Genomic DNA, 26,463 nt, shown 5'->3' with positions numbered 1-26,463 from the left:
GAATTGTAAAAGAAAACGGCATTTGTTCTGGGAAGCGCTGACATTGTTTAATGCAAATATCTTTTATTACTCATTGACTGAATAAACGCAAACTCAATTACCGTGCACAACAGCTGGGCGAACTAACAAAGTGGCATCAACGTCGTATATCACGACAAAGTTCGCGCTGGAACTGCGCTAATCTAATCTGGCGTCTAGCGTGTCGTTTAAATTTACGTTTGGACCGGTGTGCGGGTCACTCAATCAGTCAGTAGCTGCCCAAAGACGCCGCCAGACGTGCGTCGCTGCCCCTTCCTAAAAGCATTAATAAATTAACGAAAAATAAAACAAAATGGTGTCCCAATCGAAACTAAGCCAAGTGTTTAGCTACCAAAACTGGGTACATGCCGTCTCTGGCGCAGCCGTAAGTATAGCCCAAAAATGGGGTACTAAAGTCCAAACTCCAATATGCTAAACAAATTTCAATCAAATACTCGCACAGGGCGGCTGCATAGCTATGAGCACGTTCTACCCGCTGGACACGGTGCGCTCCCGCTTGCAATGTAAGTTGCGGTGTTCCCGGCTAATCTAAAATGGGCTCGATAAGCGCATGCGGACGTAGATAAACATTAGACGAGTTCAAACTCCAAAACAGTTTAATTTGATATTAAACTGATATCGCATGGTAATCCGTTTCATGCCTTCTTTACTTGCAGTGGAGGAGGCCGGCGAAGTGCGCAGCACAAAGCGGGTTATCAAGGAGATTGTGCTGAATGAAGGCTTTCAGGCGCTGTACCGTGGACTTGGTCCAGTGCTGCAGAGTCTGTGCATCTCGAATTTCGTCTACTTCTACACATTCCATGCGCTCAAAATGGTCACCTCGAACGGCGCGCGCGGACAGCAGAGTGCCCTGAAGGATCTGCTGCTAGGCAGCATAGCTGGCATCATCAATGTGTTCACGACAACCCCATTTTGGGTGGTCAATACGCGTTTGCGCATGCGCAACGTTGCCGGCACGTCCGAGGAGGTTAACAAGCATTACAAGAATTTATTGCAGGGTCTCCAGTATGTGGCCAAAACAGAGGGCCTGACCGGCTTGTGGTCGGGCACAATACCATCCCTAATGCTAGTCTCCAATCCCGCGCTGCAGTTCATGATGTACGAGCTGCTAAAGCGAAACATTCTGATTTTCACTGGCGGCGAAATGGGTAGCCTGAGTTTCTTCATAATTGGTGCCATCGCCAAGGCATTTGCCACAGTGCTGACCTATCCGCTGCAGCTGGTGCAGACCAAGCAGCGTCACCGCACCAACGATGTCGCCAATGGACCAACAACATCCCAGCAGGCGGGCAAGCCAAAGACGCCATCCATGCTAGAGCTCATGGTCGGCATACTGCAGCATCAGGGCATCGCTGGGCTCTTCCGCGGCCTTGAGGCCAAAATACTGCAGACCGTGCTGACTGCGGCGCTTATGTTTATGGCCTATGAGAAGATAGCCGGCATCGTGAAGCTGCTGCTTAAACGCGCAGTTTAAGAGGATTTAGTCTAGTCTAGCTACAATAGTTTAGCTCTTAACACAACATGACATGGCGGTGGATATTGATACGGGCACGGACACGGAAGCACACGTACACACTCCAAAGTTAGCCAATAAGCGTGAATGTTTATGCAATAAGAAAGCACACACGATTTAACAAAATTATTAGTAAATTTTATTATTTAGCAGCGACAACAGATTCATTAGATTTCGTTGAATTCTCAGCGGGCGTCTCTGGCTCATCGTCTTGCGCCTCTGACTCCTTGTCTTCTTTCTGCTCATCAGATTCGTTGGACTTTGCTTCGCCTTCGGCATTTGTCTTCTGTCCATTGGCATTTGCCAGCTCTGATAAATTGTACCTCTTGAATTCCAAGTAGTTGTCAATGACACTGAGCAGGCAAAAGCCTCTCAGTACCTCGACAACGATAGACTTCTTGGCGTTCTGCAGATCTACCTTGTTACCTATATTCTTGGAATTGACCATTTCGGCCAGTTCTTTGATTATGGGGTCACGTTTGATTTGGTTATTGAAGCGATGATTGAATATGATGCCATATGTGGTGGGCTCCTTGAGGAAGTGTTTGTCAAACAGCGCTCCGGCTGTGTTGATTATGTCCGGCATATTAGAACGGCACACAGCCTCGATGGGCACCATGCGTAGCACAAAGCGTGACATAGCCTTGCCCGTCGTAGTAATGTCCTCAACAATATGCTTGCCAAGTGCAAGTGGATCCTCCAGTTGGGTGCGTATAAATATACAGTTGGTGGTGCCTGTGTCAACGTTTTGGAAGCGTAATTTGCGTTTTTCGAAAATCTCGCGGCATTTGGCAACAGCCGCATCCACGTCATCGCTATCGGCGTCGCCGCCGCCATCCTTGACAGCGTCAGCATCTGTATCCTGTTTGCTGGCTGCCTCCGGGCCGTACAGCTCGTCGGCATAGTGGTTCAACAGATTGTAACATTCGCGCACACATGCCTTTTCATTCATGTTGCAAGTGACAAGGAATCCGCGTTGGCCAGCCTGCAGAAACTGTTTCTTGCTTTGCTGGAAATACTTCTTCTTGTTATGTTTAAATTTATTATTAACCATCTTTGATTTTTTTGTGGCTGGCTCCATAACCCCCGTTCGGCAGAATAAATGGAAATATTTTTGTAGCCGGTGCGCGGTGGGACCAAATTTCCAAACAGACAGCACAGCACTAGTTTTAAAAATACCAGCAAAAGTATGTTTAATACTGCAAAAAGCACTACTGCACAACACTGAAAAACCAGCCGATGTCAGCTGATTGGCAGCCGTTTCAAATTTGGGTTCCGCACAAGCTGGGTTTGAGCATTTTAACCTGCCAATGGGTGCAGTTGAGGCATCTCTGCTGGAGCTCGCCAAATTACTGCCCCGGTTTGAGGACATAGCAGAGCTGCTGGAAAATGAAGTTGAAGCGCGTTACATACTCCAGCGAGCAGCAGATCACTTTGGCAAGCGACATGCGATCGACCAGTTGGATAGGCTGGAGGAGGAGGAAATTTCATATCTGATACACGCGTTGGTTGACAAGAACTGGGAGCGTATACATAGTGGACACTTCAGCTGTGTGCCGCTGACAATACGCAAGATCTATGCACTGGCCTGCTATTTCAAGGTGATAGAGGTAATATTAAAAGTAACTTAAGTACAATTCCTAACATCGGCAGATTTTCTTTTTGCTGTTGGAAAACTCAAGCCTGGAACAACGCGAACTATGTGGCACAGTCTTGGACGAAGCTCAGCTGCTGGGCTGCACGGATGAACTGTACGAAAAGTGTAATGAACTAAAGGACACGCTGATGCAGTACCTGGACGAAGTAACAACTTCAAGTAACAACTCATTGCCACTGCCCATATTGACGGCTGTGGAGCGACGCGTGTCGCGCTGTGATATACCCCAATTGGAGGCACCTAGCATACTTGAATTTCGCACGAGCTGCTATCAGGCGCTGCAGCCCACGCTTCTGCTCAACACGATTAATCATTGGTCCGCGTTAAGTAAATGGCGCGATTTGAATTATCTGCTAAAAGTAGCCGGCAATCGCACGGTGCCCATCGAAATTGGCAGCAATTACGCCAGCGATGAGTGGTCACAGCAGCTGGTAAAGCTACGTGTCTTTCTGCACAGGCAGTTTGGCGAAGGCAATTATAGTGCCGATCACGAAATTGAATACCTGGCGCAGCACGAGCTCTTTGCCCAGATACCAGCGCTCAAGGCGGACATTTGTGTGCCCGACTACTGCACCGTGTCCTCCAATAATACACCAGGTGTCGATATCAAAGCCTGGCTAGGACCTAGCCACACCATATCGCCCATGCATAACGATCCAAAGCATAATTTGTTGTGCCAAGTTTTTGGCTGTAAGAGTATTATATTGGCATCGCCAGAAGAGACAGCAAATCTTTATACACACGAAAGCGAGTTTCTGAACAACACCTCGCAAATTGATGCAGCAAAGCCGGACTTTGAGCGCTTTCCCCTGCTGCGGCGTGTACGTTTCTATGAGCTGCTGCTGCAACCCGGCGATTGTTTATATTTACCGCCTAAGTGGTGGCATTACGTGCGCTCCGAGACACCTAGTTTCTCAGTTAGTTTTTGGTGGGAATAGGTCTTTACGTGTTTGTAAGGTGCGTCACAAATGACGTCATCCAATAAGACGTGGTTCGCACGATGTGAATCATAAGCTGCTGGACTTTTGAGTATTGATATAAGATAGTGTGTTTATTATTATTTTTATAGCCAACAAATTCCTGGCTGCGGCAAACAATGTTTAAAGTTTACGAATTAATACAAAGATTACAAATAAAGCTTGAGAACTTTGAGATAATAAACAGTAAATCGTTATCAATAACGTGTGTTGTGTACTAAGAACTAAGCTTTTATTGTTTATGCTTGTGTGTGTTGGGTTTGTTATGTTGTCAATTTATAATCTTCCATAATCTTGAAATATTTCCATTTTATGCCTTCGCCCCGACCGCCATGATTAAGTCTTATCGTTCTTTAAATGTTTATTTTTTGCTCGCACCGAGCACCTCCTCGCTTAGTCATCCTTGTTGGACGCACCGCCAGCTGCACCAATGGTGATTTGTTTCTGCAGCTTGCTGTATTCCTCGGTGAGCCGATCGTATTCACGGTTCAAGCTCTCCGCCTGCGACTTGACTGCTTCCTTATCCTTCTTCTCGCGATTCAAGTCGGCGGTCAGTTCCTGGACGCGTTCCCGCAGCTTGTTGAGCTGGAAAACGAGCTTGTTGTCAGTATTGGCCACGCAGTTTGGATATTTAAATTGAGAGTGTGTGTGTGTGGGGAGATACTGATTTTGGGGAATGTGCTCGAAAAACTTAGTGTACTCTGGCGGTGAGTCCTTGCACACGTTTCCGCAGGCTTGACAACTGTTCAAAGAGTTTACGAGAGTTTTACTTGATTTATCGCTATGCTGGCCCAACACTTTCCATGTGGGTATCAAGAACAAATTGCCTGGATTGTACAGCTGGTAGTAGTAAACGGTCTAAGTGTTAGGTGGGGGCCGTTGGGTACTTGCAAAGCTCTTTAAACATGCCTGGGCTTGACGATGTGCAAAAACTCTAAACTATTAAAAACTATAAGGGCTGACTCACCTCATTCAGTGTGGTATCCTCGGTGGCCTCCTTGGCCTTGTCGGTCTTCTCGTTGATCAGGGAGCGTGCCGCGGCAGTGGCGCTCTGGGCCTGCTTCATGGAGGCCTCGCTCTGAGCCAGCAGATTGGCCTGTGCCGAAATCAGTGTGACCAGACGACGGATGACAAGGACAAGGAATATCGCAAAGCCGGAAATGTAAAAGTTGCGCTGGGCGCGAAACAGTCGCATGCTGTGCTGCATCTCCACGTTAAGATGCACCTCACCGGTATTCTCATAGTTGGAGTACTTGCGCATTTCGCGAATTGCCTCCAACAGGAACAGCACCAGCACACCCATTATAAGGAAAAAGTATAGATGGGCCTGCTGTGCCAACATAGACAGGAATTTGGATTTGAAGAATCGATTCCATTTGTACGGGGAGAAAACGGGTAGTACCAGGAGCATAACCACTCCAATTTCTGCGTACAGAAAAGTGGCGATCAAAGTCCACACCAAACTCATGTTTGCGAATTTTTTTTCCAATAAAAAGTTTAAAGTTTCTTCGATTGTGTTTTCTCACGTATTCGGTTGACGTTTTGTGCGCTGCAAAGAATTTTTTCGATATTAGTATGAAATACACACGTCTAGTTAGGCTATGTAGCTATTTATAAACGAGTAACGTAAATTGGCTTACTTTAAATAGCTATAGAAAGTAAAATACAGCTGCAAATGATGAAATATGCGTATTTCTATGCGGTCATGCACGGCCACGTCAACTCTGCAGACTAGTTTCTGAACAGCTTTTGCAACAAGTTGGCAGCTCTTCAATTTGGTTGTAAACAAAAGCGAGCAGCTGACAGCCCTGGTTGCCAGGGAAAACTAAATGTGCTTTTGCGCCATCGATCAAATTCAGTTTGTTAGTTTAATTTGTTGTTGCCATAGACAAAATGTCCTACCAAAATTGGTTGAATTACCTGCAATCAGCTGAAAAGAATTCAATGATTAGCGGCAAACTGCGTAAAGTGCTCTACAAATTCCCGGATGGCCGGCAAATGGCCGAGGAGTACAATATGGATACGGGCGTTGTGCAAAGACGTGCCTGGCGCAAATGCAAACAACTAATGGGCGAGCCCGAATGGGATATAGAGCTTGGTGAGGAGCCACGCCAACTTAATTTTGCTGCCGGCAATAAACCAAGCCCGGCTGGCGGCGGCGATGCGGACAATATGGCTGGCGGCGAGTTTACATTGCGCGAAAGCAATGCAGCCCCATTGCTGACCAAACGGGTGACCAAGAAGAACATCGAATGGCGCATACGTAATCTACCGTACCCGATAGATGTCTACAATGTCCGTGCAGATCCCGAACAACGCGCGATCGTCGTGCGCACAAACAACAAGAAGTACTACAAAGTTATTCCTATTCCGGAACTGGATCGTTGCAGCATACCGCCGGTCCAAGCAAATATCAGCACACATCATCAGTTCAACACGCTCATCATTACCTACCAAAAGCCGGCCATTCTGTGCGAAATGGAGGCGCAGGTACTTCTATTGCTGAAGAACGTGGAGACGGAGACAGACATGGACGATCTGCTAAAGGGTTTGCTGGCCAAATAAAACGCACAGCATGTAAAATACATACAAACTAATGGCATTATATTTAATTATCACGAGCTTAAGGAGCTACTTTTGAAAACTTTCGGCCAAGCCGATATAGCTCGCCAACGACGGAGCCGATGAGCTGGTGAACAATGAATAATCAAATGATGGTAGCTCCAACGGAGTCAGGGAGGGCATATCATGTTCTGAGCTTCGCTCCAGCGTGGACCGGTTGTCGTATTCTTGGCTATCCGTCTGTGGATCGCTGTTGACCATGGCCTCAACTTTAAGCTCAACTAACGCAGGCGTTGACACTTTTCGCTCGATAGTCGACGTGAATTTGGCATCAAAGTCCTGCACGGTCTTATCGATGGCTTTGGCAACGGACTGCGCTGAGCCCACGCCTTGCTCGGGACGCAGGGGTAGCATGGGGCTGGTTTCCTTAAGCTGCCCAAAATCTTTCATCTTTGTGAGCCCATGTTGTGTTTTGCGCATCTCGATCTGTCGTAGCTTGCGCTGAAAGTCAAGCGTTAAGGTGTCGAGCACCTCCTTCGATTTTGCCAGTTGTACGTTCTTATATGCATCCTGTAAGTAGATTAGAGATGTCTCCAGCGCTTTCATGGCCTCTTCGTAGCGATGGTGACGCATGAAGCGCTCTGAGCGTCGTTCGTGGAAATGCGCCTGTAGACATTAACACGCATATATATTATATTTGGGTAAGAAAAGTCGATTATTAATGTTTTTATTTACCAAATTTAGCGGTGCACAGTCCATGATTTATTTCTTTCGGTTTTTATTTACCTGCGCAGTAAGCCACCTGCTTGGCAACTCTGCATCACAGATAATTAATCGATAATTTATCGAAACATTGAAGAAATTCAAATTTGTATATGTACAAGTTTGTAGCTTTAATAATAGGTCAATATATTTATTTTAAAAAATCACACTAGAGCGGCTTAGCATTAGCTTGTTTACCCTCGGTGAGTGCTCGTGATGCATGCACAAAAACGGGCACGTTGATTCCCTGAAATTACATATATGGAATTATACAGAAAATTGATATTTGCTTTGGCCTAAATACATTACCTGCATCTTCGCTGACCTAACAAATGCCTTATTCGAGGTAACTGTAAATATTTTACGTGCCATGCCAAAACTGAATATCTTTAAGCTACGTTCATTCACATTGGCCGTAAAACGTAGGTTGGAAAACTCTGGGGGTATCGTCTCAACGTCCGGATACACTGTCACCCGTTTCATGAATTCGACAGCAAGTGCCCGCTCATTAGGCCCGCCCAATACGCTTAGAATATTTTGAAATGCATCGTTGGCCAATTGGCAGCAGACCAGCCGCTTGCCTTGAAATATTTTATCAAGTATGGGCTTAACTGGACATTCGCGCTCTTTTTCGGCTTGCTCGGTCAAAAGAGGTTCCTTGAACACAAAATTGCAGCCACCATTTGTGAGAGCGCTTACGTATGCCAGCAATGTTGTCACGTCCAAATTCAGTTCGTTTGATATTGTGGCATACTGATCTACATCTAAGTCGGGCTCTTCCAGTGATGCCGTTTGCACACCCATTTCTTTGAGCTCATCGTGCAATGAGCTATCTATTTTGTTGGAGAAGAAGAAGACTACCTGAAAGGCATTTGAATTGAATTAAACGAAAATTTAGTTTAGGCTTCGCATTCACCTTGGGGCGTTGAAACATGCAAAAGTGTAGTTCGCTGGCTTCCAGATAATCGCTTGCCTGATCTAGAACGCTGCGGGCGCCAAAGCTAACGCAGCCTTTGGCGGCATCTTCGATGGACTTGGAGTTGCGCGCTATAACCTTAATCCATTTTAGACCGTTATTAGCAACAATATCCACACGCAACGGACTGTCACGCGATTCAAGCGGAAAGACTGCGTTTATGTCCACGACTCCTTGCTGCAGGCGCAGTGTTTTTATGAGAAATTCATAATTTACAAAGTTGCTGCTAGTTATGTGATTCTCCTTTAAAGTCTTGGTACGTATAACCTGCACATTAATAGGTGTTACTAGCTATTTATAGACATTTCAGTATCACGGAACAGTCAAACCTTTTCCAAGAACTTAAGTTCCTGCTGTATTTTCCTTTGTACTTTTAAAACCCCAGGAATTTCCGCAAATTCGACCAGCGACTTCTGAAGCTCTTCCCCTAGCCTTATTTTATCATTGGCATCTGCATACAGAGCGTCCTCCATCTCCATTGCCACCTGCTGAGTTTAAGCGAGAAAATTTTTTTTTATTTTTAATATTATTGTTATCGGCCAGCTGTGCGTCCAGGGCTGCCGAACCGAATAACATGAATATCGATATCAAAGTGCTAGCAACTCTGCTAAGATCAACTCTGCCAAAAGTGCTGTCAAACGCCAACATTATTCACTTCCTTCCACTTTTTCTAAGCCGGTGAAGGCAAGCAGTAGCTCTGTAAAATGACGCCGCTCATGTGAAGTGAAAAAAATTGAATCTGAACGCATCATTGTTAAAATGTGTAAAACAATTGAATAAAATAGCAAAAGGTAATAATCTGGCTACTAAACTATTTGAATTTGTTAATATTTAAGTGATAACTGTGCACGAAGGTATCTCCAGAACAGCAGAAATGTCTGTGGTTTGGTCGCATTTTTTAACCGTGCAAAGATTAAATAAATACTGCTTACTAGCATCGTTGGGCGACACGAGTATCTTACTGTGGCCCTGGTTTTATTAAAGTAGTACAATAACGCCAAAAAACCTTTATTTTCTGCATATATAATGTGTCGAACGTTTCTAACCTCAACTTCAAAATTTTTTTCTGTAGGCTTAAAATAGTACAGCATCAACATGTACTTGTATAATTTGACGCTCCAAAAAGGCACTGGCGTCACCCATGCGGTGCACGGCAACTTTTCGGGCGGCAAACAGCAGGAAGTGCTGCTCTCACGTGGCAAGTCGCTGGAGCTGCTGCGGCCCGATCCGAACACAGGCAAGGTTCATACGCTGATGTCGACGGAAATCTTTGGCTGCATACGTGCACTGATGGCCTTTCGTTTAACGGGCGGCACAAAAGGTTGGTTTTTATTTGTATATTTCATATTTGTATACATATTTTACGCACAAAACCCAATTGGGCCAGCTCTGTGGTTGTGCCCAGTTTGACCTTACTGAACGTGTCTAAGTGCGATAGTAATCCAACTTGGCGTCGCATTTGCCATAACCCCAATCACATGGTATGGCGAACTGAAACTTCGAGTTACAAGATATTCTAACATGAAAAAAGTACAGTTTTATACATTTCTTTATAATATTAGTTTTTCAATTTCCCTTCTCATAGATTATATTGTCGTGGGATCGGATTCTGGTCGCATTGTAATTCTGGAGTATATCCCCAACAAAAATTCCCTAGAAAAAGTGCATCAAGAGACATTTGGCAAGTCGGGCTGTCGTCGTATTGTGCCTGGACAGTACTTTGCCATTGATCCTAAGGGTCGTGCAGTGATGATTGGTGCTGTTGAAAAACAAAAGTTGGCATATATCATGAATCGAGATACCCAGGCCCGACTTACCATATCTTCGCCACTGGAGGCACACAAGTCTAATACACTGACTTACCACATGGTTGGCGTGGATGTTGGTTTCGATAATCCCATGTTTGCATGTCTGGAGATCGACTATGAGGAAGCTGACCTGGATCCATCAGGTATGATATAAACGTACCATCAGAATATCCCGCTTACCCTTGGCGCTTTAATGTTCGGTGACTATGGCTAGTTCACCATTGACACTGTTTTGTACTGAGCGCTAGATAAATGTGACCACTGAACCATTGGTGCTGCTGTTACTACCTAGCAGCACTTCACTGATTTGTGGCCCACATTCTATTGAAGTTAATTATTATTTGCTTCTCTTGTAAAGTTTCTTACTAAACAATTTTTTTATTATCTTGTAGGTGATGCTGCCCAACGTACACAACAAACTCTAACGTTTTATGAACTGGACTTGGGCTTGAATCATGTGGTGCGCAAGTACTCGGAGCCACTGGAAGAGCATGCAAACTTTTTGGTTTCTGTTCCCGGTGGGAATGACGGACCCTCGGGTGTGCTTATTTGCTCGGAAAACTATTTGACCTATAAAAATCTGGGCGATCAGCACGACATACGTTGCCCCATACCACGTCGACGCAATGATCTAGATGATCCGGAGCGTGGCATGATCTTTATATGCTCTGCAACACATCGCACCAAGAGCATGTACTTCTTTTTGCTACAAACCGAGCAGGGTGATATATTTAAAATCACCCTCGAGACGGATGACGATGTGGTGTCTGAAATTAAACTAAAGTACTTTGATACAGTGCCTCCAGCGACGGCAATGTGTGTGTTGAAGACTGGTTTTCTATTCGTGGCCAGTGAATTTGGCAACCAGTAAGTGCAAAAGGGATTTTTGAATTTTTGTCTAAGCTTTTCTAACCAGCTCTTTGCCTATAGTTACCTGTACCAAATTGCACATCTGGGCGATGACGATGACGAACCCGAATTCAGTTCCGCTATGCCATTGGAGGAGGGTGAAACTTTCTTTTTCGCTCCACGTGCATTAAAGAATCTCGTCTTGGTCGATGAGCTACCCTCGTTTGCGCCTATTATCACCTCACAGGTGGCTGATCTGGCAAATGAAGATACACCGCAGTTGTATGTGCTTTGTGGGCGTGGGCCACGCTCAACACTTCGTGTACTGCGTCACGGTCTTGAGGTGTCAGAAATGGCTGTCTCTGAGCTGCCCGGTAATCCAAATGCCGTGTGGACTGTCAAGAAACGCATTGATGGTGAGTTAAGAACAAGGATTTGTTTTATCTTTGCGCTTATTAAGTTTAGGCCCTAAGTTTGCTAGCAAAGAAATGTTTCTAATAATTCAACTGGTGCATTGATGATACTGAACACGATACCCCAAGATAAACAATGATATTGCTATATATAGTTTGCACTAGGATTGTTGATTTCAAAAATGTTTTCTATCAAATTTAAGAACTTAAAAACAATAAAAAATTCCTTGTATTATACGCATTGTGGCAATATGGTCACAACAACGGAAAAAACTTTCAGTAATAAGTACTGAGCGTCCTTGTATTGACCGATATATTATAAAAAAGAAAGTACCAACAATCCTAGTCTATATACCTATATATAAACCCGATCCAAAAGCCACAAGTTATCAACCACCAGTTCTCTCTTATTTCAGGCGCTTAAACACAGACGTCAACTGTTTGTTGTGTGTGACTATCGAACAGATATAAAAACGAATGTAATCCAATACACTCGTGTAAAATACTTATAATTTATATTTGTCTTTTGTGAAGCGATAGGTAAGGCAACATTACAGCAGCTCTTAAGTCAACAGATACTACAAAATGCTACTACAAATTATTATTGAAATTTAATTTTAAGATTAGACATTGAACATGATGTGATTACTTATCAACCGTGTTTCAGCTGAATTTTCCATTGATTACAAATTGATAACCTGATTTTTCAATGTCGTTAAATTCCCTAAAAATTGTGTATTCTTAAAAGAATATTTTATTGATGACGAATCCTTTTGTGTTTTGCTCCTACTTTTAGACGAATTTGATGCCTATATCATCGTTTCTTTCGTGAATGCCACACTGGTTCTGAGCATTGGTGAAACCGTTGAGGAAGTGACGGATAGCGGCTTTTTGGGCACCACGCCAACATTGTGTTGTGCTGCGCTCGGCGACGATGCTCTGGTGCAGGTGTATCCAGATGGCATTCGTCATATACGATCCGATAAGCGTGTGAACGAGTGGAAAGCGCCAGGCAAGAAATCCATTACCAAATGCGCCGTCAATCAACGTCAAGTGGTCATAACGCTGTCTGGTCGCGAGTTGGTCTATTTTGAAATGGATCCGGTAAGCATTTCATATTGAGACTAGGCAATAGATGGGAAAAGCTAGTTACAGTGGAGCGAGATATGTATATCTGTAATCTGTAATCTGTAATTGGCTTTTCTCTCCTCCACATTGCGCTGATGACAGAAACACGAAAAAGAACAATCATGTTGAGACACTTTGTGTCCTGCAGTGCTGAGCATTTCTTAGACAATGTAGTGTGTTAATTTTTAAATACTCGATTTGAGCTAATTACTAACATGCGATTCCTTTTCCACAGACTGGTGAGCTGAACGAGTATACGGAACGTTCGGAAATGCCCGCAGAGATCATGTGCATGGCTTTGGGCACGGTGCCTGAGGGCGAGCAGCGTTCTTGGTTCTTGGCTGTCGGTCTGGCTGATAACACTGTGCGCATACTTTCGCTGGATCCGAATAATTGTCTGTCGCCATGCTCTATGCAGGCTCTTCCCTCGCCAGCCGAGTCACTGTGTTTGGTCGAAATGGGTCACACAGAGAGCACTACCAATGCCAGTGGTGCGGATGATGATGTGCCTGCACAACGCAGCGGTGGCAGCAATAAAGGCACCATCTATCTGAATATTGGATTAAGTAACGGCGTCTTGTTACGTACTGTGTTGGATCCGGTGTCTGGTGATTTGGCGGATACGCGCACACGTTACTTGGGCTCGCGGCCGGTAAAACTGTTTCGAATTAAGATGCAGGGCGCGGAAGCCGTGTTGGCTATGTCCAGTCGTACTTGGCTCTCGTATTACCATCAGAATCGTTTCCATTTGACACCGCTGTCGTATGAGACGCTGGAGTATGCCTCGGGCTTTTCCAGCGAGCAGTGTAGTGAGGGCATTGTGGCTATTTCGACGAACACATTGCGTATCCTGGCATTGGAGAAACTGGGCGCCGTCTTCAATCAGGTGGCCTTTCCGCTGCAGTTTACGCCGCGCGCCTTTGTCATACATCCGGATACGGGTCGCATGCTAATTGCCGAAACAGATCATAATGCTTACACTGAGGATACGAAGAATACACGTAAAGAACAAATGGCCGAGGAAATGCGCAGCGCTGCCGGCGACGAGGAGCGCGAGCTGGCCAGAGAAATGGCCAACGCTTTCATCAATGAGGTGCTGCCCGAGGATGTGTTCTCTGCACCCAAGGCAGGACTGGGCCTGTGGGCTTCGCAAATACGCTGTCTGGATGCCATGCACGGCCAGACGATGTTCAGTGTGCCGCTAACACAGAACGAGGCCATAATGTCTATGACGTTGCTTAAGTTCTCCGTTGCGGCAGATGGTCGCTATTATTTGGCCGTGGGAATTGCCAAGGACCTGCAGCTGAATCCACGCATTTCGCAGGGCGGCTGTATTGATATCTACAAAATTGATCCAACCTGCTCAGCTCTGGAGTTTATGCATCGCACCGAGATTGATGAGATACCCGGCGCATTGTGTGGCTTCCAGGGTCGATTGCTGGCCGGCTGTGGCCGCATGCTTCGCATCTATGATCTTGGTAAAAAGAAGATGCTGCGCAAGTGCGAGAACAAACACATTCCCTACCAGATTGTCAATATTCAAGCGATGGGTCATCGTGTCTACGTGTCGGATGTGCAGGAGTCGGTCTTCTTTATACGCTATCGTCGCGCCGAGAATCAACTAATCATATTCGCGGATGATACTCATCCGCGTTGGGTGACGGCCACTACACTGCTTGATTATGATACCATTGCAATTGCTGATAAGTTTGGAAATTTGAGCATTCAACGCCTGCCACATTCTGTCACCGATGATGTAGACGAAGATCCCACCGGCACCAAGTCGCTCTGGGATCGTGGACTATTGTCGGGCGCTTCGCAAAAGTCGGAGAACATTTGCTCATTCCACGTGGGCGAGATAATCATGTCGCTGCAGAAAGCCACACTCATTCCTGGTGGCTCGGAGGCACTCATCTATTCCACATTGAGTGGCACTGTCGGCGCCTTTGTGCCGTTTACCAGTCGCGAGGACTATGACTTCTTCCAGCACCTGGAGATGCATATGCGTAATGAGAATCCTCCCTTATGCGGTCGCGATCATCTCAGCTACCGCAGCTCTTATTATCCGGTAAAGAATGTCCTGGACGGCGATCTGTGCGAGCAGTATTTATCTATTGATGCAGCGAAGCAGAAGAGCATTGCTGGCGATATGTTCCGCACGCCGAATCAAATCTGCAAGAAACTGGAAGATATACGCACCCGTTACGCGTTCTAATTAGGTAAGTGAGGCTTTATATATAAGTGGATGGTATGTTATCTGATGATATAGTAATTACCTTGGGACACCTATGAAATATGCCTTGATTAGTGTAAATTTTATGAAACTGAAAGAAATTATTTGTAGATATTGATGATAGATGGTACTCAAATATTAATTGTCGTTTATCATTATATTTTCAGTTAATGTTCTATGCGGAATGGCTCTCATCATAACGTACTTCTTTTTTAAGGTGAGTTTAGTTTAATTAAAAATGTTCAAATTATTCGTGATGAACTACGTTTTTACCTTGGGACACCTATGAAATGCCTTGATTAGTGTAAATTGATAATTGCTGAATTTCAATTGAACTACAAATGGAATTGTTTTTTGAACAATATGCAATAACTTGCTCTTAATCATTTGCAGTCTTTTATACAACCCATAAATTACGGATCTCGCCAGCGGAACTCACTTGCAGGAATTAAAGGTAAATATAAAAAGGATATATTAAAAGAATTAATGCTTTACTATGATGCTTTTTACATATGTTAGACTAATGAAATAATTTGATTGTAACTGAATTACTGAGTTCACAATTTTAAATTAATTTCGAGTCAAAGAGAAAATCGAACGTAAGCTAAAAGTCAATTTTTGTTCTTTTTTACGCAGCTCTTGCGCTTTGGATCCTTTGGGTAATCGATCAAGTAACTTAAATATTTACTAGGTAAATAATAATTGAAATCAAATAAATATGAATTTAAAATGTGCTAATTTGCTGATTATTTTTTTCCAATTGCAGTTTATATGTGTAATTAATTGTATTTAAGCGTAATATGCACATAATACACACAATACACAACCACTAAATGACTGCCTATTTATACTACATTTAATTTGTTGCACAAATTCAAACATTTGTGCAGCAAATTTAATAGCCACACACGCTATGTAATTTAAGCCTGATATTATAATAATAAATGTACACAAAGCACAAAAGTGGACTGTAATTTGAATATACCCGTTTGTGCCTTGTTAGTAATGATGTTTGGCTAGTTCTTGTTCTTGGCCTTGTTACGCGGCACACTTTACCGTTGTGTTCGCTGTGGCATGCCACGAATATAGATATATGCTAAACGTCTCGTTTTCTCTGCTCATCTCTCTCTGTGGCAATCAAATTGTTGTAATTTGTTATGTACAGAGTTATAAGCACTAGGTAGTTATGCAAATTACGTGCATCTTACACAGACTTGGGCAACGGCGGTGGTCGTCGTCGTCGTCGCTGGCCAAAAGAGGCCATAAAACAAGCATCCGCAAAGTGTTCCACTTTGTTGGTCTGTGGATGGAGAAGGGGGTTTCATCAACTGGCTGGCGCTGCGGCATCTGGTTAAACGATTTATTAACTTCATTTCTAGATCATTAGATCGCATAACACGGACATTCATCACTTGTGTTTGCAACTTTTTGCTGCACATTTCCAGAACGTGAGCAACACGCAAGCGTGCAACAACAACAACGAGTAGCAGCCGTCTCTAGGCTGCAGCTACGCATGCAATTCATGCCACATGCAGCTGCAGCATGGCGATCGCGCCATCGATAAGCACAATCAACGCTTGGCGCAAACACTTGCCACATGTTGCCTGCTGCGCCCTACTACAGACACGCCCACTTTTTTGTTGGTCTGGAAGCTGTTGCCTTTTGTGGAATGCGTTCAGCGACCAAGCAGAAGAGATGCCCAGTTGCAGATAAATCAAACGCGCAATGTCTGAATCCCTGGGATGTCCTCATGCCTTGCTTGGGCTTTGTTTGTGTGGGGCGTTGTTGCCTTTATCAGCTCCAGGCGATCAACGATCTGAGCATCAACATCGGACTCCACTTGCCTCTGCTGCAGATGCTTATCAAAATGTGCCTCGCGTGATAAAAAGAAAAAAAATAAAGTTCGCATGAAACGCGCTCCACACTTGAAAATGGAAATGGGTGTTAACGCAGCAACTTTTCAGCTGTCCCCGCGGCTTGCGTGTAAGAATTTTCTGCGAATTCGCTGAGATTTTAATCGGTTAGATGTCTGGAGCTGGAGTTGGACCTGGACTTGGAGTCGAACGGTGCTGCCCGTGGCCGACACTTTCGCTGTAAATTAAATGCTCATTTTCCGAACGCGGCCGGGCCAACATTTTCCAGTCACGTCGTTTCACAGTTAGCAGCTTTATTAAAACTAACGGCAAGCCAAATAATTAAAACGCAGTGCAGCAAAAAATAAAAAGAGGAATTGCAAATTGCGGGCCATGTAATAAATAGAATCATCAGCTTGGCAGTCAGCCAGCCAGCGCAGCGCGGTCAGCCAGACAGTTAAAGTCAGGGTCTGGGTCTGTGGCTGTCTTACCGCCATCGTCATTATCATCTTCACTAACATCATAATTAACATCATAATCAACATCATCAGCAGCAGTAGCCGAAGCAGCAGCATCATAATTTGTAAACTTGTGGAGGGTATATTATTTTCCACGCGAGATGAGTAACTCATAGGAGACCACATCGGCCCCATGAAGTAAGTATATTCTTGATCAGTATAAATAATCAATGTAGTAGTCTGTCCGCTTCTATGTAGCAAGCAATACATATATAGGAATCAGCTGGATCGCTATCTTTTATCATGTAGCTTCTATGGGAACGAACTATCGTGCATGTAAAACTTGTATAAATATTTTTATACCCTTGCAGAGGATATAGTAATTTTGTCTCGAAATGTGTAACGCATAGAAGGAGACATCTCCGACCCCATAAAGTATATATATTCTTGATCAGTATCAACAGCCGAGTCGATATAGCCATGTCCGTCTGTCTGTTTCCATGCGAACTAGTTTCTCAGTTTTAAAGCTATCGTCATGATACTTTGCAGAAACGAATGGTCGAAAAGTAGGTTCTTGTAAGAACAACTTTTCTGTTTTTAAGATATTTTGACCAATCTCGGCATTTATAAGTTTCACTATGCTTACTATAAATAACAATCTGTTTTTATTTTATTTTGTTTAGCTCAGGGCCCATTGAGCTTGGTGGCCAGCCGCCGCCCCCCTGGGTCCAGCTGTCCCTCGCTGGGCTGATGTTGAAATCAATGTGAGTTGTGAAAAGAGTCAAAGGGAATATGCATCATTATTAACTATTGTTTTTATAGAAAATGCAAGGCGAGTGAAAGGAGGGTCGCGAGACTGAAGGTGCTCGCTGATGCCATTGAGCCCGAGAGGAAGGAGACGAATACAAGTGCATTGGCGATTTAACTGCCTTGGCCCCGACTCGAGTTTTAGTTTGTTAAACTAAAAATTACACAAAAAATGCGAAACTCAGCAAACAAACGAAAATGTACCACAATATATTTAAATTAATACAACAACTGTCTTGGAATAACAGGAATCTGCGCCACCAACAGGCCGTGTTTTTGCCTTATGATTACATAGAAGCCCCACAAAATCAATCATCAACCATCAATCATCAAAAATTCATTTATCCATCATACACTTATTCATCACATTTATCAGTCTTCATCTGAGCTACCATCTAAGGACCGTCCTGATTGTAGTCGCTCCTCAAACTCATCCACAACATCTTGGTGTCGTTCTTTCGGCAGTGTCTGCACACAGTATTCCACAGCTGTGACCACGCACAGTGGCTTCTTGCCGCTGTAGAAGCCGGTGCCCTCGCCCACGTAGGTAACGTGCTTGGCCAGGAGTCAACGCTCCAGCTGCATAAAGCAGGCGCACTGCTAGGGATTGCCCTCAATGGCCACACGCTTCAAGTTGGCCAGCGTACCATTTAGATCCGGCAGGAAGGTTAGCTTGTTGTTGTCAATGAGCAGCTCCACAACGCTGCTCAGGCTCTCCAGCACTGTGGAACTGATCTCGGTCAGCTCGTTGTGGCCCTTCTGCAGATGTCGCATGGGCGCAAACATGAGCACATCCAGCCGGAGCAGCACATTGCTGCCCAGCAATAGGGGTACTCACAAAGGGCAGCGAGGAGAAGGCCAGCGCATGCAGATGCTTTAGATTGTTGGCGTTCAGATTGAGTTTGCGCAGGCGCGACATTGCCCTGCTGCGAAATGCCTTCTCGTCCAGATACTCGAGGTTGTTGTGCGACAAGTCCAGTGTGTCCATATCCTCAAGCGCTGCAAAGGTCTCTGGCTTGATCTCGAGTATATCGTTCGACTGCAAATACAGCTTTCGCAGCGACTGCAGTCCCGCAAAGTGTCCAACACTCAGACTGGCGATGCTATTGTGGGATATGTCCAGCAACTGGAGCTTGCCCAGCATTCGAATTAGTTGTCAAAGAGCATGCCTATGATATTGCCGGACAAATCCAATTGCTGCAGCGCAACCAGTTGCCCCATAGCTGAGCCAAACACCTGGACGCAGTGCATCCAGTTCAGTAAGAGAGATTTAAGGAACGAAGCTGCCTCAACGGCTGAAAAGTGTCCTTGCCAATGGTCTTAAGCGAATTCTCACCCAGGTGCAGGTCCTGCAGTCCAGGTAGGTCACGAAAGCTTGCATTTGACTGTTTAGTTTGAAATTATTTAAAATGGGATTTACGGATGAATCGGTTATTTAAGAATTTATCTATAGACAAAATAGTTTGTCCAGACTGATTGACTGACTGATTGGTGATCAGCGTCTGTCTGTTTCTTTGTAAACTGTTGCAAGCAATGCATATGTAGGTAGGAATCTAAGGGATTGGCCTATATCATGTAGCTCCCATAGGAATGAACGATCGTAAACTAAGATCTTGTATGAAAAGCTTTTTTCGATTATTTCTTGACCAAATTTGGTTGTACCATGTTTCGGTATAATCCCTATATGAGAAATCTTAACATCGGCTCAATATAACGGGTTTATATCTCATAGGAACGATAGTCGTAATGAAATTATTGTATAAGTTTGTTCTTTTTAGGATATGTTTACCAAATTAAGTGCTTATTATTTTCATTATGCCCCTCACATATAAGAAAACTCTTATCGACATCGGACTACTATGTCATATAGCTGTCATAGAAACAATCGGTACAAAATTAAGATTTTTTAAAAATAATTTTGGTTTTCAAGATATCTTTACCAAATTTGATATTTATGATTTTCATTATGCTCCTTACCTATAAGAAAAATCTTATCGACATCGCACTACTATATAATATAGCTGTCATAGGAAGAAACGGTCTAAAATTAAGATTTTGTATGAAAATCTTGTTTTTTCAATATGCCTTGACCAAAAATAATATTTATGTGTCTTACCATGCTTCCTATATATGAGCAACATCTTATTATGCTCGGAATATTATATCATATAGCTCTATAGGATCGGTTGCAAATTAAGTTTCTGTGTGAGATAAAAGATGTTTTTCTAGTGGAAATGGAATTTGGAATGGAAAATTCGGAAAATATCAGTTAATAAAAGGATTATCAAATGTTATTACAATTGCAAAGTGGCGAACAGAGCCCAGTGTTAACTGCTATTATGATGTGCTGCAGGAATCGGAGTATAAGACGAAGATTTCAATTCGCTCTGCTTTGTTTACACCACAGTCGGGTGCCTATTTGGTGCCAGCTCAGCTGCCGGAGCTGTGGAGCAGTTGTAGGGTCTTCCACAGCAGCAAGAAGAAAACTGTTTGCAACCGCATAATTGCCGACTGCCAGACGAAGAAGAAGAAGCTGATGAGGGGAGAAGCAGAATGACACACTTGCGTCCAATCCCCAGCTGGAGCTCGCTGTCAGCAGTCTGTCGTGGCCAGTTAAATGTACTTATCTACCTTATATGTGAGCTCGCATGCGTGGCTTTAGCGTTGCGTCGACTGGGCTGACCCCATTCAATGTCATTAACTCGGCCCAAGGTCTGTTTGTTTTGGCTTGGCCCCAGAGCTTGCAATTTTCGCATAATTGACTGAAAATTATGAATTGTGACGAGGGCTTTTGTGGCAAAGTCGTCGCCCACTGAACTCATTTGAACTCCACTCACACACACAGCTTGTCGGCAGCTCGTCCGTGTCCAGCTGTTGCCAATTTCTGGCGCTCGCCGGCGGCGGTGATGGCGATGTCTTCATGCGATCTGCGATCTCTGATCCTCAACGACAAACCTCAACTGTAAACGTTTCAGTCACTTAGTCAACAATCTGTTGCATCTAATTGTCTTTGCAACAAATTACTCAATTCCGTGTTGCCGAGATGCTGCGATAGCAGATGCAGATCTGACTCCAGATCGACTCTCTATCTCTCTCTGTCTCTGTCCCTCCCTCTCTCTGTCGCGTTCTCTTTCGCTCTCTTTCAACAGGTTTGACATAATTTTCACTTTAGTTTGTTTTGAGCAGCGCAAATTGGACTGAGGCATGATCACGATGATGCGTTGAGTAACTCAATCGCAATCTCTTAGTTTATCTGCGTCTTTAGAAACATGCACTCTAGTGGGCGTGGCACACTTCCGCAAGCAATTTGCTGCGGTTCTTGGGCGGCGGGCATAATGGAGCATTTTAATGCTGAAACCGATGATTAAAATCAGAGCCATAAAAAAGGCTGGGAGTGCGTCGGTGCAGACTGCTCGACGAGGAGATACCCTGGATTTGTACAAAACATTTTTAACCATCAAAAATCATCAAAATAGAATAACGTTATTTGAATTTATGAAAATCGCATATCAGGGCGATGTTTAAATAAGAGGCAAAGAGATTGATGGAGTATGAAATAGAAAATGGGAAAGAGAGAGAACGGATGAGATTACGGGTGAACCAAAAAGGAAAATTGAAGAGAAAGAACGTGAGTTAGAGAGTATGATGAAAGCGCTTGCGAATGAGTGAAGGGAAATGTGAGAAATAAACTGATGGAGAGAAATATATTGGAAGGCGTTTTATATGTCTGCCAGCGGAATTTTGCAAAAACTACAGGGTATAATAAAGAGCCAGCGCTGGCTGACTCCGCCACTTTGAGATGTCGAGAACGCAGTCGCAGTTGAAGACGCAATTGCAGTTGCAACTTGCCAGATAAGTACGTTGATCAGTCGCACAGATCATCAACACGAACATGCCACAGAAACGAGCAACGTGCAACTTGCAACAACAAGCGGCGGAGACACGTCAGCAACGGGCCATAAAAACGGGAGCAGCATGCAACATAATTGAAAGCAATTTGCGGCTGACTGACTGGGCCAAGAAGTGGAAGGGTTGGGCCACAGAGTGAGGCTGCATTTGAGGTGGGGACTGCTGCTGTGGCCGTGTGATGAGCAGCCGGCAACGCGAGCGTCAGCATAAACATTACATTGATTGCCACACACACACACTCTCGCACACACACATACGCACACAGCACACATGTTGTTTGTCAATGCAGTTGGCGCTTCTTCTTCTGGCTGCCCCTCATCAAGTGAAGGGGGTTCGTGCGGGCTGTGCCACATGCGAGCGAACGGAAGTCGCTTAGTTCCGGCAAACGGCAGCCGTTGCCGTTGATCATCTGCACCTGAAACACATTTGATGCAGCCCGTTTCCCCGGCAGCCCCGTGCCCCGCCTTCCATTTGCAGTTACGCAATTGTGCGATGCCTTTGATTTGTTTCTGTTTCTCTGGTTCTTTTACCACTCGACTCGTAATTGCAAACAGCTGAGCCACATGTGCCACAAGTCTAATTCGACTAATCGATCCACAAAAAGACTAAAAATTGGACAAGTTTGCCAAGAGGCAGTGTAGGAATGGGGGGCAGAGTCAATGATCATTAGCATAGCTTGAGAGCACATTTCAGAAGAGGCTGTCAAAATTGGGCGAGCGCTTAGAAAAAAATAGTGTCAACTGCTTCCAATCAACCCAATCAGAGTGCTTTCAAAGGGACAAATAACAAATGAAATATAAAGTCATGCATAGAATTATGTTGGTCTTAAAATAACTTAAGTTCCATGTACTGTATTGTAGGAATTTCCGGAAAAAGCTTATCAAACATTGATTCGTGCAATTTAATAAAACATGCGGACTTTTAGTCTCCATTCGCTTGCGTCTGATTGGAAGACTTTATCGAGTGCATTTGAAGGCTGACTCCCAAGGGTCATTTCGCTTGAGCCAAGCTTCGTTGGGCAGCAGCTGAGCAATCTGCTCTGACATGGGGTCTGGCCTCCGATATATATATATATATATATATATACCCTATACACGTATTGCACACACAGCTGAATCATGTTGTGTGCGATATATAAAGCAACTTCCTACAGCTGTTGAAACTCAGGCACAGCCGGCCAAGTGCGTTTAGTATATTTTGCCGCCGCCGTTGTTGTTGCACAAACAATGAATGAAACGCGTTGTTGTTGTTATTGTTGTTGCTAAAGTTTATCAAGTTGAAATTGCACAGTTGGTTGACTGCTGCCACAACAAACCGAAAGAGAATAATGAAAAGAAAAGCACTCGACTTATAGTTGGGGGTTTACTGCGGCAGTGGAACCTAACCTATTTGCCATATGCACTTCCCAAGTTCAACAAAACCTTACGAAACTTGAGCTTATGAATCTGCGTTAAGTGTTTGTGTTGTCTTAGCTTTTGTGTCTGTGCCTGTTTCTGTTTCCGTTTCCGATTGGTTATTTTTATTCGCACTCCTCGGTTTACGCGTGGTGCTCCAGGTGGTGGGCTCCACAGCCATTTGTCAACCCTGAGTTGCATGTTTCACTGTCAGACAGGCAACGCACAAGGCAAACAAGCGGCGCAGAGTGGGCGCGGCTGCGCAGGCGGGGCAGCGGACCGGCTGGTGGCAGCTGTTGTTGTTTATAGCAAATCGCTCATACGCCTCGTTGTGCGGCCAAGCGTTGCAAATAGTTCGTCATGACTATGCGCGAGTGTGTGTGAGAGTGTGCGCGTGTGTGTGTGATCATTCAGCGCACCCACACAGAAACAATTCAAGTGCAGCGCTCATCAATAAAGTGAAATTTTGTTAATTTTGCCGACTGGCGGTTGCTTTTGGGCGTGCAGCCTTGCGATTGTTGTTGTGCTTTGATGGACACATGCACGGGGCATATGCTACACACACACACACACACATATATATATATATATGTATGTATCTCTGTGAGTATTGTATGAACGACAAGCAGCCAAGGCAGCAGCTGAGGCAGCAACCGGACGCACGTGTTCATTTTCATTTGGCGCAGAGAACCCAACGATAAACAGCCGCAGTCGCAGTCACAGCAACAACAACAACTATAACAACAACAACAGCAGCTGTACTACAGAATCTTTGTAGACGCGGACGGAGACGGAGACGACACTGATGACGACCAACTGCGGAAATTATTCATTCAAGCGCTGCTGTTGCTGCTGCTGCTTGGCTTGGCTTGGCTGCTTCTGCCTGCCACAGCGAAGAGACGCAGCAGAAGCGTAGCATATATATATGTATATGTATAAAAAGGCAACAATTTGAAATTCATACAAATTGCAAGCGGCCAGCGGAACAAGACAATAGCCGCAGCAGTTGCCACATGCGGGGGCAGCAACTGGAGCCACCCAAGCAGCGCCAACATGTCCGGCAACAGCAATAATAATAACAACAACAACAGCAGCAACAACAACCACAATAACAACAAAAGCTGTCCATCAAAATGGCAGCGAAGCGCAACAAGCCCCAAAATGTGTTTTTTTTTGTTCAGCTTTGGTTTGATTTCATTTGCCTGGCAAATGCCAAAATAATTGTCTCACATTGCATAATCCGAGTAGGAAAAAATAGTGAGGCCCAAACAATGGCCGAAATGAAAGCTCAGCTTTCACCCCGCCATTTGGCTGGGGCTCAAAGCGATGGCTGAATCCATCAGCAACTGCGGATCAGAGACAATAAAACAAAAGACGCCACAAAAGCTGAAAAAAACTGAAACAAAAACCCCAGAAAATAACCAAAAAAACAAGAAAGAACGGCTATTTACGGAACGCCGAAGATTAAATACACTAACCGGCATATAACAGGAAAGTGCTTTTATACAAATGTTTTATATTCGACTGATTGTTCCATACAATATATTGGTTCAATATGATAAGGTTTAGTGAAGCTCGCAATTGCTGGATTTTGGTCTTGAAAATCTTGAAAAATATAAAAGTTTCTTTCATCTATCTCAGATTTCGACCAATTCTTGCCATAGAGCTATATGATAAAGTGGTTCAATATTGATAAAATTCTGCTCTTATGCATGGAGTATGATAAAACTTCAAAGCTCCAGGTTTTTCAAGACATCTTAAGTAACAGAAAAGTTTTTCCAACAAGAACTTTATTTTCGACCTATAATACCTAAAGCAGCTATGAGATACGGTGGTCCATTCCACCCGATTTTTAGGTATATATTTCTGCAACAGAAATAAGGAAGCTTGAAGATATAGAAAAGGCGTTTCGGTGTTTTTGGCTGGGAGATTGAAACTGATTAAGAATATATATAATATCACTAACCCTATAAGGGACTTTGCCTCTTGAATCGCCTGAGAGATTCAAACTGATTATGCTATGCGCTTCACATTTCGAGTTAAAATACCATTTAACCCTCCACAACAAGTAGGGTATAGAAAACCTAAACCCAAAATCGACATCAGCTCATGGCACACAGGTGTGCACAATCAATCAACCTGAGATCCCATTAAAGCGGCTGTAACAATGACCACGATAATCACGCAGCCACAGCCGCAGTCGCAGTTGCCACCACCCGAAAGATCGGGTGCCACGCCGTTTGCGGTCGCTCCAGGTCCACGCACAAACGCGTTGATAGCTTCGATGGCTGCGCCAACAACATGAACAAGTCATAGTCACGGCTTGTCCGACCATATCTGGACAGGCCACCGCACAGCTCAAGGTGGCATGCTGGGGGTGGGGTTGGGGTACGGCTTGGGGCAGGGGCTGGGGCGAGGCGCCATTATATGAACCCAGTTGATTGCTGTAACATTCCACACTTAATTAGCTGGCGGTCAATGGAAGGCAATGACTGAAAAACTCTTGTAACGAAAAAATTTGGTATTTAAAGAAATTTAAATGGGATTTATGTTATGAAAACAAAAAAACTTATAACTTGTTGGGACAAATTGGAGGTTTTATTTTTATTACTACCTTTATTATAATTATTATTAATATTATGTTTATGATTAATATTATTATTTGTATATTAACAATGCTGGTCAGAAACCATCATTTATGAAGGTTAAGATTTGCAAACTTTTCTACACACATAAAACAAACCGACTGCAAAATACTCTATAAATTCATGACTCTTACACTGTAATCTGAAGCCTGAGCTCTGCTTTCAGACTTGAGGTCTATAGCTTTAAGACTGTGCAATACAAAGTCTGTCTTGATTCGCGAGAAAGACCATATGGCTGGGCAGAATAGTTTTCCCTTTTTGATGTAGACCATTAATAATCTATCTGTCAACTGTCTGTCTGTGAACTCTAGATTTTGTGCTCTAATTGTGAGCAATTTGGTATCTCTTTACAATCCAATACACTTTATTTGACTCTCCTTACAGACTTTAAAAAGATCCTCTAATCTCTACACCCAAGGTCTCTCGCCACACTTTGAACTCTCTCCAAACTTGTTTTATTTTCAACTGCCTCTTTTTAGC

At 44.1% G+C, this 26,463-nt stretch overlaps 8 protein-coding genes, 3 non-coding genes and 1 pseudogene across 14 annotated transcripts; 7 read left to right on the top strand and 5 right to left on the bottom strand.

Moving 5' to 3' along the window:
• Window positions 1-8: 8 nt before the first annotated feature.
• PMP34 (Peroxisomal Membrane Protein 34) lies at window positions 9-1,711 on the top strand. The gene is made up of 3 exons (XM_064683928.1): window positions 9-403; window positions 482-542; window positions 696-1,711. Exons 1-3 carry the CDS (start codon window positions 332-334, stop codon window positions 1,511-1,513), a joined length of 951 nt encoding a protein of 316 aa, XP_064539998.1. The 5' UTR covers window positions 9-331; the 3' UTR covers window positions 1,514-1,711.
• LOC135429589 (THUMP domain-containing protein 1 homolog) lies at window positions 1,669-2,685 on the bottom strand. Its single transcript, XM_064683926.1, has one exon. The coding sequence runs from the start codon at window positions 2,631-2,633 to the stop codon at window positions 1,695-1,697; it is 939 nt and encodes a 312-aa protein (XP_064539996.1). The 5' UTR covers window positions 2,634-2,685; the 3' UTR covers window positions 1,669-1,694.
• Window positions 2,686-2,793: 108 nt separating this feature from the next.
• On the top strand, window positions 2,794-4,370 carry JMJD5 (Jumonji domain containing 5). 2 transcript variants are annotated; one of them, XM_064683924.1, is made up of 2 exons: window positions 2,794-3,153; window positions 3,206-4,370. In XM_064683924.1, exons 1-2 carry the CDS (start codon window positions 2,863-2,865, stop codon window positions 4,145-4,147), a joined length of 1,233 nt encoding a protein of 410 aa, XP_064539994.1. In that variant the 5' UTR covers window positions 2,794-2,862; the 3' UTR covers window positions 4,148-4,370. The 2 variants fall into 2 exon arrangements, with proteins under 2 accessions (XP_064539994.1, XP_064539995.1); XM_064683925.1 differs by having other exon boundaries at window positions 2,995-3,153; window positions 3,235-4,370.
• Window positions 4,371-4,396: 26 nt separating this feature from the next.
• Window positions 4,397-5,957, bottom strand: LOC135429591 (B-cell receptor-associated protein 31). Its single transcript, XM_064683929.1, has 3 exons — window positions 5,827-5,957; window positions 5,154-5,735; window positions 4,397-4,771 (listed from the first exon to the last, which is right to left on the bottom strand). The coding sequence occupies exons 2-3, from the start codon at window positions 5,652-5,654 to the stop codon at window positions 4,580-4,582; spliced, it is 693 nt and encodes a 230-aa protein (XP_064539999.1). The 5' UTR covers window positions 5,655-5,735; window positions 5,827-5,957; the 3' UTR covers window positions 4,397-4,579.
• Window positions 5,958-5,985: 28 nt separating this feature from the next.
• LOC135429592 (protein DPCD) lies at window positions 5,986-6,779 on the top strand. The gene has a single exon (XM_064683930.1). It carries the CDS (start codon window positions 6,080-6,082, stop codon window positions 6,749-6,751), a length of 672 nt encoding a protein of 223 aa, XP_064540000.1. The 5' UTR covers window positions 5,986-6,079; the 3' UTR covers window positions 6,752-6,779.
• Window positions 6,765-7,637, bottom strand: LOC135429593 (uncharacterized). The gene is made up of 2 exons (XM_064683931.1): window positions 7,484-7,637; window positions 6,765-7,414 (listed from the first exon to the last, which is right to left on the bottom strand). The coding sequence occupies exons 1-2, from the start codon at window positions 7,505-7,507 to the stop codon at window positions 6,818-6,820; spliced, it is 621 nt and encodes a 206-aa protein (XP_064540001.1). The 5' UTR covers window positions 7,508-7,637; the 3' UTR covers window positions 6,765-6,817.
• A 41-nt stretch (window positions 7,638-7,678) lies between these two features.
• Window positions 7,679-9,052, bottom strand: LOC135429586 (UPF0415 protein C7orf25 homolog). The gene is made up of 4 exons (XM_064683922.1): window positions 8,816-9,052; window positions 8,427-8,753; window positions 7,820-8,371; window positions 7,679-7,757 (listed from the first exon to the last, which is right to left on the bottom strand). The coding sequence occupies exons 1-4, from the start codon at window positions 8,963-8,965 to the stop codon at window positions 7,680-7,682; spliced, it is 1,107 nt and encodes a 368-aa protein (XP_064539992.1). The 5' UTR covers window positions 8,966-9,052; the 3' UTR covers window position 7,679.
• Window positions 9,053-9,133: 81 nt separating this feature from the next.
• On the top strand, window positions 9,134-15,880 carry Sf3b3 (splicing factor 3b subunit 3). Of its 3 annotated transcripts, XM_064683919.1 has the most exons (11): window positions 9,135-9,277; window positions 9,559-9,807; window positions 10,072-10,437; window positions 10,687-11,161; window positions 11,225-11,559; window positions 12,353-12,660; window positions 12,920-14,903; window positions 15,085-15,134; window positions 15,311-15,371; window positions 15,554-15,608; window positions 15,684-15,880. In XM_064683919.1, the coding sequence occupies exons 2-7, from the start codon at window positions 9,582-9,584 to the stop codon at window positions 14,897-14,899; spliced, it is 3,690 nt and encodes a 1,229-aa protein (XP_064539989.1). In that variant the 5' UTR covers window positions 9,135-9,277; window positions 9,559-9,581; the 3' UTR covers window positions 14,900-14,903; window positions 15,085-15,134; window positions 15,311-15,371; window positions 15,554-15,608; window positions 15,684-15,880. The 3 variants fall into 3 exon arrangements, with proteins under 3 accessions (XP_064539991.1, XP_064539989.1, XP_064539990.1); XM_064683920.1 differs by lacking the exon at window positions 9,135-9,277 and having other exon boundaries at window positions 9,675-9,807; window positions 10,049-10,437; XM_064683921.1 differs by lacking the exons at window positions 12,920-14,903; window positions 15,085-15,134; window positions 15,311-15,371; window positions 15,554-15,608; window positions 15,684-15,880 and adding an exon at window positions 11,973-12,096 and having other exon boundaries at window positions 9,134-9,277; window positions 12,353-12,404.
• On the top strand, window positions 14,933-15,016 carry LOC135429668 (small nucleolar RNA Me28S-Gm3113). Its single transcript, XR_010436438.1, has one exon. It is a non-coding gene; the product is annotated as a small nucleolar RNA Me28S-Gm3113 (small nucleolar RNA).
• Window positions 15,163-15,242, top strand: LOC135429667 (small nucleolar RNA Me28S-Gm3113). Its single transcript, XR_010436437.1, has one exon. It is a non-coding gene; the product is annotated as a small nucleolar RNA Me28S-Gm3113 (small nucleolar RNA).
• On the top strand, window positions 15,406-15,478 carry LOC135429669 (small nucleolar RNA Me28S-Cm788). Its single transcript, XR_010436439.1, has one exon. It is a non-coding gene; the product is annotated as a small nucleolar RNA Me28S-Cm788 (small nucleolar RNA).
• Window positions 15,881-18,357: 2,477 nt separating the features above from the next.
• Window positions 18,358-20,957, bottom strand: LOC135429519 (insulin-like growth factor-binding protein complex acid labile subunit; annotated as a pseudogene).
• Between the last annotated feature and the right edge of the window lie 5,506 nt (window positions 20,958-26,463).

Source organism: Drosophila montana, unplaced genomic scaffold (assembly GCF_035044405.1).
Source record: "Drosophila montana isolate Dmon_TW-CO22-7 unplaced genomic scaffold, ASM3504440v1 contig_2668_1, whole genome shotgun sequence".
In the NCBI taxonomy this organism is placed as follows: Eukaryota; Metazoa; Arthropoda; class Insecta; order Diptera; family Drosophilidae; genus Drosophila; species Drosophila montana.
The sequence above is the reverse complement of the archived record's forward strand: the minus strand, read 5'-3'. Positions and strand labels throughout refer to the sequence as shown.

Excerpts from the sequence above, each read along its gene's own strand:
- PMP34 (XM_064683928.1), top strand. The coding sequence starts at position 332 with ATGGTGTCCCAATCGAAACTAAGCCAAGTGTTTAGCTACCAAAACTGG. Across the intron at positions 404-481 it reads ATGCCGTCTCTGGCGCAGCC|GGCGGCTGCATAGCTATGAG; the intron begins GTAAGTATAGCC and ends ATACTCGCACAG. Across the intron at positions 543-695 it reads GGTGCGCTCCCGCTTGCAAT|TGGAGGAGGCCGGCGAAGTG; the intron begins GTAAGTTGCGGT and ends CTTTACTTGCAG.
- LOC135429589 (XM_064683926.1), bottom strand. The coding sequence starts at position 2,633 with ATGGAGCCAGCCACAAAAAAATCAAAGATGGTTAATAATAAATTTAAA.
- JMJD5 (XM_064683924.1), top strand. The coding sequence starts at position 2,863 with ATGGGTGCAGTTGAGGCATCTCTGCTGGAGCTCGCCAAATTACTGCCC. Across the intron at positions 3,154-3,205 it reads CACTGGCCTGCTATTTCAAG|ATTTTCTTTTTGCTGTTGGA; the intron begins GTGATAGAGGTA and ends TAACATCGGCAG.
- LOC135429591 (XM_064683929.1), bottom strand. The coding sequence starts at position 5,654 with ATGAGTTTGGTGTGGACTTTGATCGCCACTTTTCTGTACGCAGAAATT. Across the intron at positions 4,772-5,153 it reads AGGATACCACACTGAATGAG|CTCAACAAGCTGCGGGAACG; the intron begins GTGAGTCAGCCC and ends CTCGTTTTCCAG.
- LOC135429592 (XM_064683930.1), top strand. The coding sequence starts at position 6,080 with ATGTCCTACCAAAATTGGTTGAATTACCTGCAATCAGCTGAAAAGAAT.
- LOC135429593 (XM_064683931.1), bottom strand. The coding sequence starts at position 7,507 with ATGGACTGTGCACCGCTAAATTTG. Across the intron at positions 7,415-7,483 it reads ACTGTGCACCGCTAAATTTG|GCGCATTTCCACGAACGACG; the intron begins GTAAATAAAAAC and ends TAATGTCTACAG.
- LOC135429586 (XM_064683922.1), bottom strand. The coding sequence starts at position 8,965 with ATGGAGATGGAGGACGCTCTGTATGCAGATGCCAATGATAAAATAAGG. Across the intron at positions 8,372-8,426 it reads GCATGTTTCAACGCCCCAAG|GTAGTCTTCTTCTTCTCCAA; the intron begins GTGAATGCGAAG and ends AATGCCTTTCAG. Across the intron at positions 7,758-7,819 it reads TTAGGTCAGCGAAGATGCAG|GGAATCAACGTGCCCGTTTT; the intron begins GTAATGTATTTA and ends ATGTAATTTCAG.
- Sf3b3 (XM_064683919.1), top strand. The coding sequence starts at position 9,582 with ATGTACTTGTATAATTTGACGCTCCAAAAAGGCACTGGCGTCACCCAT. Across the intron at positions 9,808-10,071 it reads TTTAACGGGCGGCACAAAAG|ATTATATTGTCGTGGGATCG; the intron begins GTTGGTTTTTAT and ends CCCTTCTCATAG. Across the intron at positions 11,560-12,352 it reads TGTCAAGAAACGCATTGATG|ACGAATTTGATGCCTATATC; the intron begins GTGAGTTAAGAA and ends TCCTACTTTTAG.